This window comes from Salmo salar, chromosome ssa20, assembly GCF_905237065.1.
Source record: "Salmo salar chromosome ssa20, Ssal_v3.1, whole genome shotgun sequence".
Taxonomy (NCBI): domain Eukaryota; kingdom Metazoa; phylum Chordata; class Actinopteri; order Salmoniformes; family Salmonidae; genus Salmo; species Salmo salar.
The window spans coordinates 25,224,075-25,238,631 of NC_059461.1; the positions used below are offsets into that span (position 1 = coordinate 25,224,075).

At 39.7% G+C, this 14,557-nt stretch overlaps 1 protein-coding gene across 1 annotated transcript; it reads right to left on the reverse strand.

Moving 5' to 3' along the window:
- Nucleotides 1–5,355: 5,355 nt before the first annotated feature.
- Nucleotides 5,356–13,109, reverse strand: nfu1 (NFU1 iron-sulfur cluster scaffold homolog (S. cerevisiae)). The gene is made up of 8 exons (XM_014160124.2): nucleotides 13,001–13,109; nucleotides 12,286–12,386; nucleotides 12,036–12,171; nucleotides 11,828–11,894; nucleotides 11,610–11,727; nucleotides 6,253–6,316; nucleotides 5,955–6,129; nucleotides 5,356–5,852 (listed from the first exon to the last, which is right to left on the reverse strand). Exons 1-8 carry the CDS (start codon nucleotides 13,057–13,059, stop codon nucleotides 5,817–5,819), a joined length of 756 nt encoding a protein of 251 aa, XP_014015599.1. The 5' UTR covers nucleotides 13,060–13,109; the 3' UTR covers nucleotides 5,356–5,816.
- Nucleotides 13,110–14,557: the final 1,448 nt, after the last annotated feature.

Here is a 14,557-nt window from a genome sequence, read left to right on the forward strand (position 1 = left end):
AAAGTAAAATAGGGCGCAAAAACTATATTTTTATTTAACCTTTATTTAAATAGGCAAAAAAACTAAACGTAAGAAGCGTAGAAATAGTGCACATAAAACAGATTTACCACTTCTTGGACATGCTTTCAGCACACAATAATACAATTATTGTGGATAGTCAGAATATATAATAGTTCATTTAAAACGTTTACATGTTTTGCAATAACGATTTCCCTAATAATCCAGTTTAAATGGACAAATATGAAATCAGGCTACTGATGGGACTTTTGTTAATGTTGAACATCGCCAATCAAAATAAACGTTCAACCACAATTACCATGTTATTTTTATTTGATTCTGAGTTTGGACATATACCGTTTGTTTGTGAAGACTATTTCTAAGACGCATACATGTTTTTCCTTACTCTAATACCGGTGCTAGCACATGCGCAGATGAAATCCACCGCTGGAACGCCGATTAGACTGTTTACATGTCCTAACAATTCCCAATTTCGCAAGAGTGGTGCGTGGGTAAAATCACCGGGGAAGCCATATATAGGCATAAATGTGATTTTATGCTTGATCCGAAAATGTAATAGAAGGCTCCATATGGAGGGTGTGACTCAAAAGCAGAGTCTCCGGAAGGATGCAGAAGCCACATCGAGCTCCTTACCGCCTCCCAAATTTTGTAACAATGAAAGGAGCTGCATGATCAGTCGGACATCTGCATTTGGCCTCTGCAGAAGCCAGGGCATTCATACTTCTTGGCTTCACAGAGCAGTGCAGAGCTGTTGTGAATTTAGTTGCCAAGGAAGTGAGCTTGTGTTTATACAGGACCTCCCGCCCCCACCTACGTCAACCAATCATGTCAATGCTGAGCTCTACAGCATAATTTAGCTTATTCATCATTCATAATTAATTCATCATTAACGTTTGTTTCATTCATGTGACGACCTATACTGGGTCATGCATGTGACAGACCAATACCTCACAAGGCTTCTTCTCTCTAAGAGACCTTGAAACTGAGATATCTTTCGTTCTCAAAACAAGGTTCTGGGTGTATTCCCAAATTGCGGATAGAAAAGCATAAACATAACATTTTCCATCACACTATTTTCATCTATAATGTGTATGGACATAACACACATGCTCCAAATAAGACAATTTTTGCCCAGTTTACCAGAAAATTACAGGATTTATGCAACAAATACTCAGAGGCTGATCGTTTTTCTCCTAGAATGAGTCAAAGCTCACAAAAAATAAATATTATAACGTTGTTATGCAAGAAACTCTCTATTGACGATGCCTGCCGTTATTTCAATCCGGATGCAAAGAGCTATACCTGGACCAACAAAACTATGTCACAAAAATCTAGATTAGATTTATTCCTAATTTCCCTCTTTTGTTACAAGTCATTATAGATGTAGATCATCAGTTGGCTCCCTTTTCTGATCATCATTTGATTAAAAAAAAAAATGCTAAAAAAATCAAAGGGTATTCGAGGATATTGGAAATTAAACAACACACTTGTTAAATATCCTATTTTCATTGGAAACATCAAATTGTTAGCCAAAGATATTGTTTTGCAAGAAAAAACTCAGGTCATGGAAGTAGATGAGAATTATTCAAATATCAAGTCAGAGTTGTAGCCATTAAACCATCCAAAGAGCTGAAGCACATGAAGAACCGTAGAGAAAAATATTTCATGAGCAAGCTTGACAGCTTTCTAAAGAAAGATAATCTATCTCAAGAAGTCTGTATTTAAGTCTTTACAACTAGAATTAGAACAGTTTCACACAAATCTGGCAAAGGGTGCCTTTGTCAGATCAAGAGCAAAATTTATTGAAGAGTGGAAAAGAAACACCAGTTATTTCTTTGCGCTTGAAAAGAGAATATACAAAAGAAAATATATAACGGCACTCAAACTTAATGATGTATTATGCAAAGATCCCATTACAATATCAACATTTGTCAGTTCCCTTTCTGAAAACCTTTACAACTCACAATTTCAGGAAGATTGTTGTGAAAGCTACATTTGCCACATTCAGAATGATTTCCCTGTGATTGGGGAGGATTTCCCATCAGTTTGTGAATCACCTGTGTCAATAAAGAAAATGAGAGAGGCTCTGAATTCAATTAAAAAAATGGAATTCAATGAAAAAAGTTTTGGGAGTTACTAGAATACCCTATTTTTTGTTTCAAGATTGCATTGAAAATGGTGAAATGGTCTCCACCATGAAACAGGGCCTTATTTCACTGATTCCGAAGCCTGATAGAGTCCCTTCTCTCATCGACAGTTGGAGACCAATTACTTTATTCAATACTGATTACAAACGGATTGCTCTGGTTTATTCCAAAATATTAAAGAAGAATAGATACCATTATTAAAGAGACTCAAACAGGCTTTATGAAGGGCCATCACATAAGTTCCAACATTCGTTTAGCCTTGGACCTTTTCGATTATTCAGATGCAATTGACACAGATGCTGTTATTTTTAGACTTCTGTAAAGCCTTCGACTCAACTGAACATTAATTTCTCTTTTGGTCTCAAACTTTTTGGTTTCGGTGAACATTTTATCAAAGTCATTCGCATGTTTAACAAAGATATAACTAGTTCTGTGATACTTAACCTTAATACATCCAAAAGATTCAGTATCAACAGAAGTGTCTGACAGGGATGCCCAATTTTGTCATTTTATTCATTTTGGTAGTGGAACTTCTATCTATAGATATTCTGAATAATGCAAATCTGCATGGTTTATACATTTTATTAACAGAAATATGAAAATATCCCAACTGGCTCACGATACTACTCTATTTTTAAAAAGACAAAGACCAGGTCGTGCATGCCCTTAATGCTATCACTGCATTCACTATTGCGTCTGGATTAAAACTGAATATTTCTAAGTGTGAAATCTTCTGTTTATATGACTGATAAAGAAATATAAAATATTCCTGTAAAGGACTGTTAAATATTTAGGAATACATCTATCAACAAAAAAAACAGTTAGACAACATAGGAATTTCTCTCCTAAAATTAAGAAAACTAAGATCTGAAGCTCTGGAAGTGTTGGATTTTGTTGACAAATAACACTTTCAAGATCAATTGGTTGAAAATATGTTTGGTCAATACAGAATCAATTTTGTATTTCATTCCAAACAATGTGTTTAATAAGTTTGGAGGTCTTCAATTTTTTATGAAATTTAATTATATTCCTGAAAAATTACCTGCTAAATTGGCCAGGTTTCACCAACAAGCTTTAATGTCCTGGAAAATATGTTTCCTGCATAACTTTTCCCCAGATTAAGCTCTTTTGTGGAATAATTCAGACATAACTGTAAGGAATAAGTAATTGTTGTAGCCTAGGTGGCATGAGAGGAATATTAACTTTGTTCTTGATGTTTTCAACAACAGGGGTAATATTCTTTCATATATGAATTTTTTTTAACATTGAATGAGTATCCAATACCTTTCAGAGAGATTATTTATGTGATGAAAGCCATTCCCAGTGGTCGAACTACACTAATGAAAACTCATCTTAGCTTTGGTGATGATCACAGAGCTTATCCAGAACTCAGCTTGGAAGGCATGGGCTTACTTGAGAAACCGCGTGGGCTTACTTGTGATTCTCTGTTCTGATGAAACCAAGGTTGAAATCTTTGGCCTGAATGCCAAGCGTCACATCTGAAGGAAACCTGGCACCATCCCTACAGTGAAGCACGGGTGGCAGCATCATGCTGTGGGGATGTCTTTCAGTGGCAGGGACTGGGAAACTAGTCAGGATCGAGGGAAAGTACAGAGAGCTCATTGATGAAAACCTGCTCCAGAGCGCTCAGGACCTCACATTGGGCGAAGGTTCACCTTCGAACAGGACAACGGCCCTAAGCACACAACCAAGACAATGCAGGAGTGGCTTCGGGACAAATCTCTGAATGTCCCTGAGTGGCCCAGTCAAAGCCCAGTCTTGAACCCGATGGAACATCTCTGGAGAGACCTGAAAATAGCTGTGCATCCCATCCAACCTGACAGAGCTTGAGAGGATCTGCAGAGAAGAATGGGCGAAACTCCCCAAATACAGGTGTGCCAAGCTTGTAGCATCGTACCCAAGAAGACTCTAGGCTGTAATCGCTGCCAAAGATGCTTCAACAAAGTACTGAGTAAAGGGTCTGAATACTTAATGTAAATGTGATAGTTTTTTATATTTAATAAATTAGCAACAATTTTATAAAAAACAGTTTTGCTTTGTCATTATGGGGGTCGTGTGTAAATTGATGAGGAAAAAAACGATTTAATAATTTTTAGAATAAGGCTGTAACGTAACAAAATGTGGAAAAAGTCAAGGGGTCTGAATACTTTCCGAAGGCACTGTATGCATTTATAGTAGGATCGGAATCACCATTATAATCATTAGCCAGTATCGAGAATTAAGTAAAAAGTCCAAATCCCTATCTCCATCCATGGCAAATTTATGAAAAGGACTATTTTAGCTAGCTAGCTACCCACAGGAAGATGACGAGATGCAACAATTCAAGATTTAGATTTTTTGTTGAGACAGGACCATTCACAGCAGAGCGCACTCAGTTTAGCTCAACACTAATTGGCTATTATTGTATATTTTTTTATCAAGGGAGGCCAAATGCTCGCTGGCTTCCGTTGCATTCAATGCTACGGCGGCAACAATGTCATTATTTTTTTGACCAGATAGATGGGCTACACATACTGAGAAAGGGGGGCGCTGTTTCGCTCGCTCGGATGCGTTCTCTGGTGAGATACAGTAAGCCTTTTGTGAATTGAATGAAATTCATGAATAACAGAGACAAAAGACACAAAATATGTTTTTTTTCTCTTGGTCAATCCATGAATACACGCCACTGATAATTCATTCAAGTACTCAGAAAACCAGGTCTTTTAATATACGTATGCTTTGTTTCTGACCTTATGCCGATTAAGATAAGCAGAGTAAGGTGTTTACATGACTATTTCCATACTCTGTCTACTGCCATAAACAGTTCAATATTAAATTACTGTGCATGGGAACATACTCAGAGAATGACCGATCTATAAATCACATTTTTATGTGAATTTGGTTGGATCGCCCAAAAAGTTACATAACAGATAGTTGACTGCAGAGACAGGGTTTGTGGACGATTAAAAATCACACAAAAATGTATAAATTGTGTGTCTTTAATTACTTCTTTAAAATGTACAATAATGGTAACAGACTTAGAAAGAAATGCAAACTCAAAGCTTTCCTCCAGACCATAGTGGCAAAAGGAGCATCCTCTATCCGTGCAACATGTGCACTTTTTCCCATCAGATTGACAAAGGATTTGGTTGCCAATATTCAGGGAATTCTATAAAATAATTTCATACACTTAATTCAATGTACTTTATTTTATTTACATTATACAGTTTGCACATTTGTGTTGTATATAGATGGAGTTGTTTCTTTTAATAACCAATACTTACTGAGTTTTATGGTGTGATAAGAGATACTGCAATAAATACATTGTCAGACAAAAGTTAGTAGACTCGATCAGCCTGGAATCCTTCCAAAGCAAACAGCAGGACAAGGACACTACTCAAGACAAGGCAGGGTCCTCTCTTACACACTGAGTCCCATAGCCATAAAGGTTGACAGCTGACAATCTCTGGGAACTTATGAAGTCCAATGACAAATCTCTCAAAATAACAGCGAAGTTCTTCCTTCGTCACTGCTGTGCTTTAGACAAGCCTCTACGATGCGGATTAATCAGCTATACTAGAGTCAGGAGTGGCTGCAGGAGGGGAGAGGGTAAGAGGAATGTCTATAGGGTCTGAGTAGTTTCCATTGGACTCAGCCTTGGGCAACCTCCTCTTGCTCATCCTTCACCTGGGAAAGTACACAACACATTAGTCTAATTCTCGATTTCACAAGACGAACCTAACAGGCAACCATCTCAAATTCTGCACGTTTTTTGTACAGGGTACAAACCTGCTCCACCCCTTCCACTTCAGGGACATAGAACTGCAACATATTTTGGATGCCACTCTTCAGAGTGACCATGGAGCTAGGGCAACTGGTGCAGGAGCCCTGCAGCTTCAGCTTTACAATGCCATCCTCAAAGCCACAATACAGGACATCTCCACCATCCTCCTGCACTGTGGGCCTGGGGGAAGCCACATGAGTTAATAATTTAATTCATACTGATACTGCAATGAGCAGAGAGACACTTCTGATAAGAGGGAGGGAGATATCAGCTAAAGGCTATGTATAACTACAGTAATGATACCTGATTCGGGTGTCCAGAAGCTCTTTGATCATAGCAATCACCTCATCGTCATCATCTGATGGTGCTGTAAAGACAAAAGGAACAGTTCATGCAAAATTATGCTTACAGTACTTAACATTTAACACAATAAATAAATGCAACCATCTAATATAATAGGTAGCCCTTTCCATTCACATCCCGTAATTTGTATACGGGTTGAAAATGGCAGATTGATATGCCACTCATTTCGACGCCAAACCCACCAAAGAGCTCTATTTTCATGTCATCCAACAAATGTAAATGCCTGGAGTTCGCTAAACTGCACTTGGATTGGAACCGGTGCTTTGGTCAGATGACATGAAAATAGAGCTCTTTGGCCACGCACACCAGTGGTGGGTTAGGCATCAAAATAATAATGCAGGAGCAGAGAATAACCCCACAACTACTGTAAAATACAGTGGTGGATCTTTTATGTTATGGGGCTATTTTGAGTCCACTGGTCCTGGATCCCTTGCTAAGGTCAACGGCATCGTGAACTTTACCCAGAGGCCACCTTTTCCAGGAAGTGGAAACTTGGATCTTCCAGCAAAGACCAAGCAAACATCAACATCCACAAAGAAATGGTTAATTGGCCCCAAAAATCAACATTTTGCAATGGCAATCTCTGGACTTTAAAACCTGTGGTTTGCATCGAAGAGGGCAGTTCTTAAGCACAGGATATCAAGAATCTGGAAGGATTCAGTATGGAGGAATGGTCTAAAATCACTCCCAATGAGCTCTCCAACTTGGAAAAAGGTTCAGTGCGGTTATTCTCGTTGGTGAGGTATGTTATAACTATATGAAGAATGTCATGTTAACCCCGAGCCAAAGGTGCCTATTCCGAATAATACATTTTCAGGACCACGGAGTGTGACTGCAAGCAAGTGCAGGAGAAACCCCACAGAGTTCATCACCACGGCAGTGGAGAGCGCCATTCTGAACAGCGCCGAGCCCCCCACCAAAGCTTTTAATGAGCAATTTCAATACACTTGTGCTGGGTTACAGGTGCCATGCCTAACTTGTGTTTGGCCTGGCAGGAGCAGACCTGCAAGGGCAAAATAATGGCATTTTCATTTTGATTATTGGTCCACTTCCACTTCTCATAAAGTTAAGATTTGAAAAACAATAGGGAATAAAACCTGATTTATTTTAAAACTGCAAGTAATACTTCAGGACTCCTGACTATACACCACAAGTTGATGCCAAAACCCATGAGGGAAGGATTCCTCAAAGACAATTACAAGAAAAAGTGATACTGAGGATTATATTGGAAACGTGGATTTAACCAGGAGAAACCTTGAAGGAACTTGCATGACTGAAACAGAGTCGGGGAACGACAAGGACGGCAACAAGGCTGTTGAACAGAACTGATCAGGTACTGGGAGAGGAAAACCCTGATGTGAATATCTTGGAGGAATGTATGGAACAATTCATTACAAAGGAACAAACATTGAATGAGATTGACTGGAACGCTGAAAATGAAACTCCCATGGATAGCTTGAACAAAGTAGTGAATACTGCAATGGGTTTTGCAGTATTCACTACTTTTTGACTGGTACTGTCATTTATAAAACCAGGCACATTTAACAGTAGGGCTATTGATTATACACCTAATTTAGTTGGGGTATCCTCTCCTCACTTTTCTTAGACAATTAAAGGAAGGGCTGTTTTCGTCTCCTAACTCCGCTGCTGCCTCACCGCATTTCTCTCAACACCAATATGCTGGTTAACACATAGCAACATGGTCTAGGAAAAGGTGCCAGTTCAACAACACACTGATGTGTTTCAGAACCACGGACAGTGACCACTATCCAACACAGGAGAAGGCTCATTTGTTAAACATTTTTATTTGTGTTGCACCATTGTTCTTATGTAATAACCATATACAATTTCAGTAGCACGTCTTAGAGCGATGGTCTGTGCCATCCCCACGGCCTCCACTATGGATTAGTCCACTCAAACAGGCGCGAATCAGATGGGTGTTTTTGCTACTGCTCGACTAAATAAACCTGTCGACCAACAGCCTATCGACTAAATGGTGTTAGCTTACCAAGACGATATCGAATGTTTCTGAGTGGCCTAATTACAGTTGACTTAAAATCGGCATGAAAATCTATGGCAGACTTAAAAATGTCTGGCAATCAATGACTAACAACCAACCTGACAGCACTTGAAGAATGTAAAAGAAGAATGTGCAAATATTGTACAATCTAGGTGTGCAAAGCTCTTAACTTACCCCAAAAGAATCACAGCTGTAAATCACTGCCAAAGGTGATTGTAACATGTATTGAATCAGGTGTGTGAATAGTTATGTAAATTAGATTTCTGTAAACATGTTTTCACTGTCATTATGGGATATTGTGTGTAGATGGGTGAGATTTTTAAAATGTATTGAATCTATTTTGAATTCAGGCTGCAACACAGCAAAATGTGTAAAAAGTCAAGGGGTGACTGAATATTTTCTGAAGGCACTGTATCCATCTTAGCCAAGGTATTGTAGAGCAGGTGCTTAGTGATCATTCAGATAACCCTGTATACTACTTACCACATCACAGTGATCAAGGAGAGGACAACTATCAAGCTCAGAGTTGTGGTTGATGCATCCTCGCATGAGAGATATAGTGGGGCGGCAGGTAGCCTAGTGGTTAGAGCGTTGGACTAGTAACCGAAAAGTTGTAAGATTGAATCCCCGAGCTGACAAGGTAAAAATCTGTCGTTCTGCCCAGGAACAAGGCAGTTAACCCACTGTTCCTAGGCTGTCATTGAAAATAAGAATTTGTTCTTAACTGACTTGCCTAGTTAAATAAAGGTAATATATATATATATACTGTGAGATTATATATAGATAGATAAGTTTGGTAAATAACTGCTTACTAACAGGACCAAATCTAAACCATTACCTGTTGAGTATTCTGATTAAGTTCAGGCAGCACAGAATAGAGCTAATGGCAGACATCATGAAAGCATTTCTGCAAATCTCTCTAAACGAAATGGACAGAGAAGTATTTTGAGGTTCTTATGGAAAAGTGACATCCCAATGACAAATGAAGAAATCATAATGTACACTGAGAAGACGAGAGTTCCGTTTGGAGCATCCGCATGCCCATTCCTTTTAGCAGCCACAATCAAACACCATCTGAACAGGTATGAGGGGGTCTATCCAGGCATGGTAACTGCACCGAGGGAATACTTGTATGTTGACAACCTTATTTGCGGCACAGAGGACAAAGGAACACCCTCTGATCTAACCACGAAGGCTAAAGAGATCATGGACAGCGCAAGCATGAACCTATGTAAATGGAAAACAAATTTACATGAGCTGCAAAGTGAATAGACAAAAGAGAAAGTAACAGGACAAGTTGAAGTGAAAAGTCAAACTACATAAAAAGTAGCTTACTAGGATTAACATGGAGATCAGATACTGATGACTGTTTGAAAGGACAGATTTGATTGAATTCCTGAAAGACAAGAAGATCACAAAACGAGGACTACTTCAATCAGCTGCATGAATATTCAATCAGATTGTATCCACATTCAGCATTAGGATCAAGTGTCCATTCCAAGAAATGTGGAAACAGGGCCTATCATGGGATGAAGAGCTTCCACAAGATTTATCCACTAAGTACATGCACACGGCAAATGCAGAAGGAGAATGGACTACAGGTCTAATCATAGCCAAGACAATAGTTATCCATTGAAAACTCCACCCAGACTAGAACTCCCAGAAGCAGCAATAGGAGCAAGATTAGGAAACCATCAAATTGGAGCAAGATTAGAAACCATCTAAAGAACAACTTGAAGATGAGTGATGTACAAGTTCACTACTGGACAGACTCAATGATAACACTCCATTGGATCAAGACCACAGTCAAACAATGGAAACCATTCATTGCTAACAGAGTGGATGAAATCCCAATAGTCTGACACTTCCAGGAAATTGGAGACACTGCAGTGGGAAAGACAATCCTGCAGAAAGAGGCACATGAGGAACAAGTGTGGAGAAGTTGACCAACGATTCCCTGGGTGGAATAGACTGCAGTGGTTAAAACTCACACTGAACCACAGCAAGATCTGGGAGGAACAGAAAAACAAGAAGAAATCAGTGTCATACAAAATCAAGTTGCTACAAAATAACAAAATGAGAAGAGCGATGTAATACCCATTATAGAGTTGAGCATAACGCACAAAACAGCAAAAATTGAATCAGCTACGAAAAACTGGATACAGCTGACAAATGAAAAGTTTCTCTAAAGAAAAGAGACAGCTACAAGCTGGAAAAAGACTGGACAGACAATCCAGAATTCTTAACCTGAAACACTTCCGAGATGAAGATAGACTTATGCGTGTAGGAGGCAGACTATAACAAGCAGAGTGGTCATACGGGGAAAAACACCCATGAATATTGCCATCGAATGACACGTTTTCAGAACTGCTGTTGAGGACAGCACACAACAAAGTCACATTCAAGGTTGGAGATGTTGCACTTGTGCACAAAGACAAAATCCCACGTCATATGTGGAAGATGGGACATGTAAAAGAGATGTTCAGAGGAAGAGATGATACGCTCAGTGAGCATAAGAATGTCATCGAACACTCTCCTAAAGAAACCCAGTCAATTGTTGTATTTATATGAACTAAACTAATGGATGAATATTGAGAAGGCCAAGTTCATCGGGCCAGAGTTTTATGTAACTATATGAAGAATGTCATGTTAACCCGTGAGCCTGAGAATGTGCCTATTCTGAAGAAACTATTTTCAGGATCACGGAGAGCGACCGCAACAAAGAGCAGGAGAAACAGCTGTCACGAAGTTCAGCCCCACAGCAGTGGAGAGCGCCACTCTATGCAACTGGGCCGCACCCAGGCCCCCACCAGAGCTTTTAATGAGCAGATTCAACACACTTGTGTGAGGGCTAAGGATCTTGTTTTTGGCATGGCAGTAGCAGACCTGCAAGGGAGAAAGAATGCTGTTCTTGATTTTTGTTCCACTTCTCCTAAAGTTTAGATTTGTAAAACAAAAGGGAATAAAACCAGATAAAACATTTTCAACTGCAAGTACTGCTTCGGGACTCCAGACTATACAACACAAGGTATTGAAAACAGAGGTGTCAATAATTTACCCTTAACTTGTCAAGAATACATTTTCTTTAAACAAAAAAAGTATAATTTCACCCCTTTTTGTTGCATACAATATAGCACAGTACAGTCATTTTTGCTCATCTTTATCAAGGGTGTCTAATTTTGGACCCCACTGTGTGTGTGTGTCTATCGCCTATCCTATGTAAAGTGCCGGTCTTGTACTGCCTTATAAAGTGCTTGTTTACTTGTCTGTTCCATACCTGTATCTGCACGAGGGGTGTCCTCCTCATTGACAACAGGGAGTCCAGATGTGAAGAAGTCCATAATGGCAGCAAACACATCAGGTTTGATTAACTTCCATTCCAGATCTACATCTGTCTGAATAAGATGCCAGAAACAGAGCAATTCTTATCATATCTACCCATGATTCAGACATGACATATTTTAAAATATACATGTAAATGACTGGTAATATTACCTTGGTTATGGTTATGAAGTCAGGACCCAAAAAGACACCCTTGACACCATCGATTCTAAATAGCTGCCTGAAGAAATAATACATATTACAATGTTGCCCAAAATAAGTTAGGGCTGTAACAAGATGTCTCAGACTGCTTGGTCTTTTAATTGTTTAAATGTTATTTTCAACATTGGTAGGCATGGTTTCAGTAGCCTAGGTCATTAACCTTGCGAGGGGGGAGCAATAGGCTTCCCGGGGTGCAGTAAAATCCATTGTTCCTTGTTCAAGGACCATGCGACCAGGCAGAAATTTCAAGCTGTTTGGGTTGGGAGTGTCCTGAGTCTGAATAAACATGGTCCTTGCTGGAAAGAGGGGCACAATACTGTCAAAGTAATTTTAGCAATTGTGGTGCTAAATCACATTTTAGATAGCTCCTGAAGACATTTCTATACACTGTACATGGTTTTCATGCCTACCAGATACAACTGAAAATGGTGGCAGTGACCATCTCCTGGTAACACCAATGTTGTGTGGAGTCCAATGCAGTCCAGCAAACTGATATGCACGTACAGCAAGCCTAAACAAAAAACATTTTTATAAGTTCAATTTAGAATAAGAATAGGGTAAATTGATCACCGGGAACAACCAGACCAAATAAAAACATTACCAGTCACGCACGCTAGATTTGACAATCTGATGTCACATGATGCAAAACTATTGGAGCACAACATGCTGACAATTTAATTAGTTGGAGACCTGGGCAGCAATTAATTTTTTTAATCCATTATGAAAATATTCCTGTGATCAAACGCAACCGTATTAACAATGCAAGTAGGGATATTACTGTGCATGCTGAGCTCTGTGGGGTTATGTATTTTTCACCAATGAGGCAAGTTGAGCAACTAGCTAGTTTGCTAGGTACAAATGAAATGTTTTATTAAACCAGTTCAATCATATTGCAACTTTTTACTGGAGATTGAGCTACAATAATCACGTTACCTCACTACTAATAAACTGCGTCAGACCTTATCTTATGAAACACAGCTAGCTAAAGGTTAGCCGCTAACTAAAGGTTAGCCGCTAACTAATTAGTTGACGAACACGTAGTGAGAGAAAAGGTAAAAACATGCATTACTACAGCTTGATAGACATCCTCAGTCAGTGTTCAACAAACCACAGAGCACAACTTACGGACTTGAAATTCTTGCAGAAATACCCAACAACCTCCCGACCTGCCTGTAAGTCGCCATGTTTGTGATGCTTCTAAACAATGACGCAATTTCCGTAAACTCCAAGGAAGAAACCGTCCTTGTATTATTTCCCTGGAACCACATTTTGTGTAGGAACCAAAACATGGTTCCTGTATACACTGAACAAAAATAGAAATGCAACATGCAACAATTTCTAAGATTGTAACGATAGTTCATAAGGGAATCAGTCAATTGAAATTAATTAATTAAGCCTTAATCTATGGATTTCACATGACTGAGAATACAGACATAAATCTGTTGGTCACAGATACCTTAAAAAAAAAAGTTAGGGGCGTGGATCAGAAAACCAGTCAGTATCTGGTGTGACCACCATTTGCCTCATGCAGCGCAACATCTCCTTCGCATAGTTGATCAGGCTGTTCATCGTAGCCTGTGGAATGTTGTCCCACTCCTCTTCAATGGCTGTGCGAAGTTGCTGGATATTGTCGGGAACTGGAACACGCTGTCGTACACGTTGATCCAGAGTATCCAAAACATGCTCAATGGGTGACATTTCTGAGTATGCAGGCCATGGAAGAACTGTGACACTTTCAGCTTCCAGGAATTGTGTACAGCTCCTTGAGACAGGGGGCTGTGCATTATCATGCTGAAACATGAGGTGATGGCAGATGAATGGCACGACAATGGGTCTCAGGATCTCGTCACGGTATCTGTGCATTCAAACTGCCATCAGTAAAATGCAATTGTGTTCGTTGTCCGAAGTTTATGCCTGCCTATACCATAACCCCACCGCCACCATGGGGCACTCTATTCACAACGTTGATGTCAGCAAACTGCTCGCCGCCGCGACACCATTTGCCTGGTACAGTTGAAACCGAGATTCCTCTGTGAAGAGCACACTTCTCCAGCATGCCAGTGGCCATCGAAGGTGAGCATTTTCCCACTGAATTTGGTTACGACGCCAAACTGCAGTCAGGTCAAGACCCTGGTGAGGATGACGAGCTTCCCTAAGACAATTTCAGCACAAATTGTTCGGTTGTGCAAACCCACAGTTTCATAAACTGTCCGGGTGGCTGATATGAGACGATCCTGCAGGTGTAGAATCCGGATGTGGAGGTCCTGGGCTGGCGTCGTTACATATGGTCTGCGATTGTGAGGTTGGTTGGACATACTGCCAAATTTTCTAAAACAACATTGGGGGCAGCTTATTGTAGATAAATTAACATTAAATTCTCTGGCAACAGCTCTGGTGCACATTCCTGCAGTTAGCATGCAACTTGCATGCTCCCTCATAACTTGAAACATCTGTGGCATTGTGTTGTGACAACTGTACATTTTAATGGCCTTTTATTGTCCCCAGCACAAGGTGCACCTCTGTCATGATCATGCTGTTTAATCAACTTCTTGATATGAAACACCTGTCAGGTGGATGGATTATCTTGGCAAAGGATATTTGTTTTTCATAATTTGAGCAAAGTAAGATTGTGTGTATGGAAGATTTCTGGGATCTTTAATGTCAGCTCATGAAATATGGGAC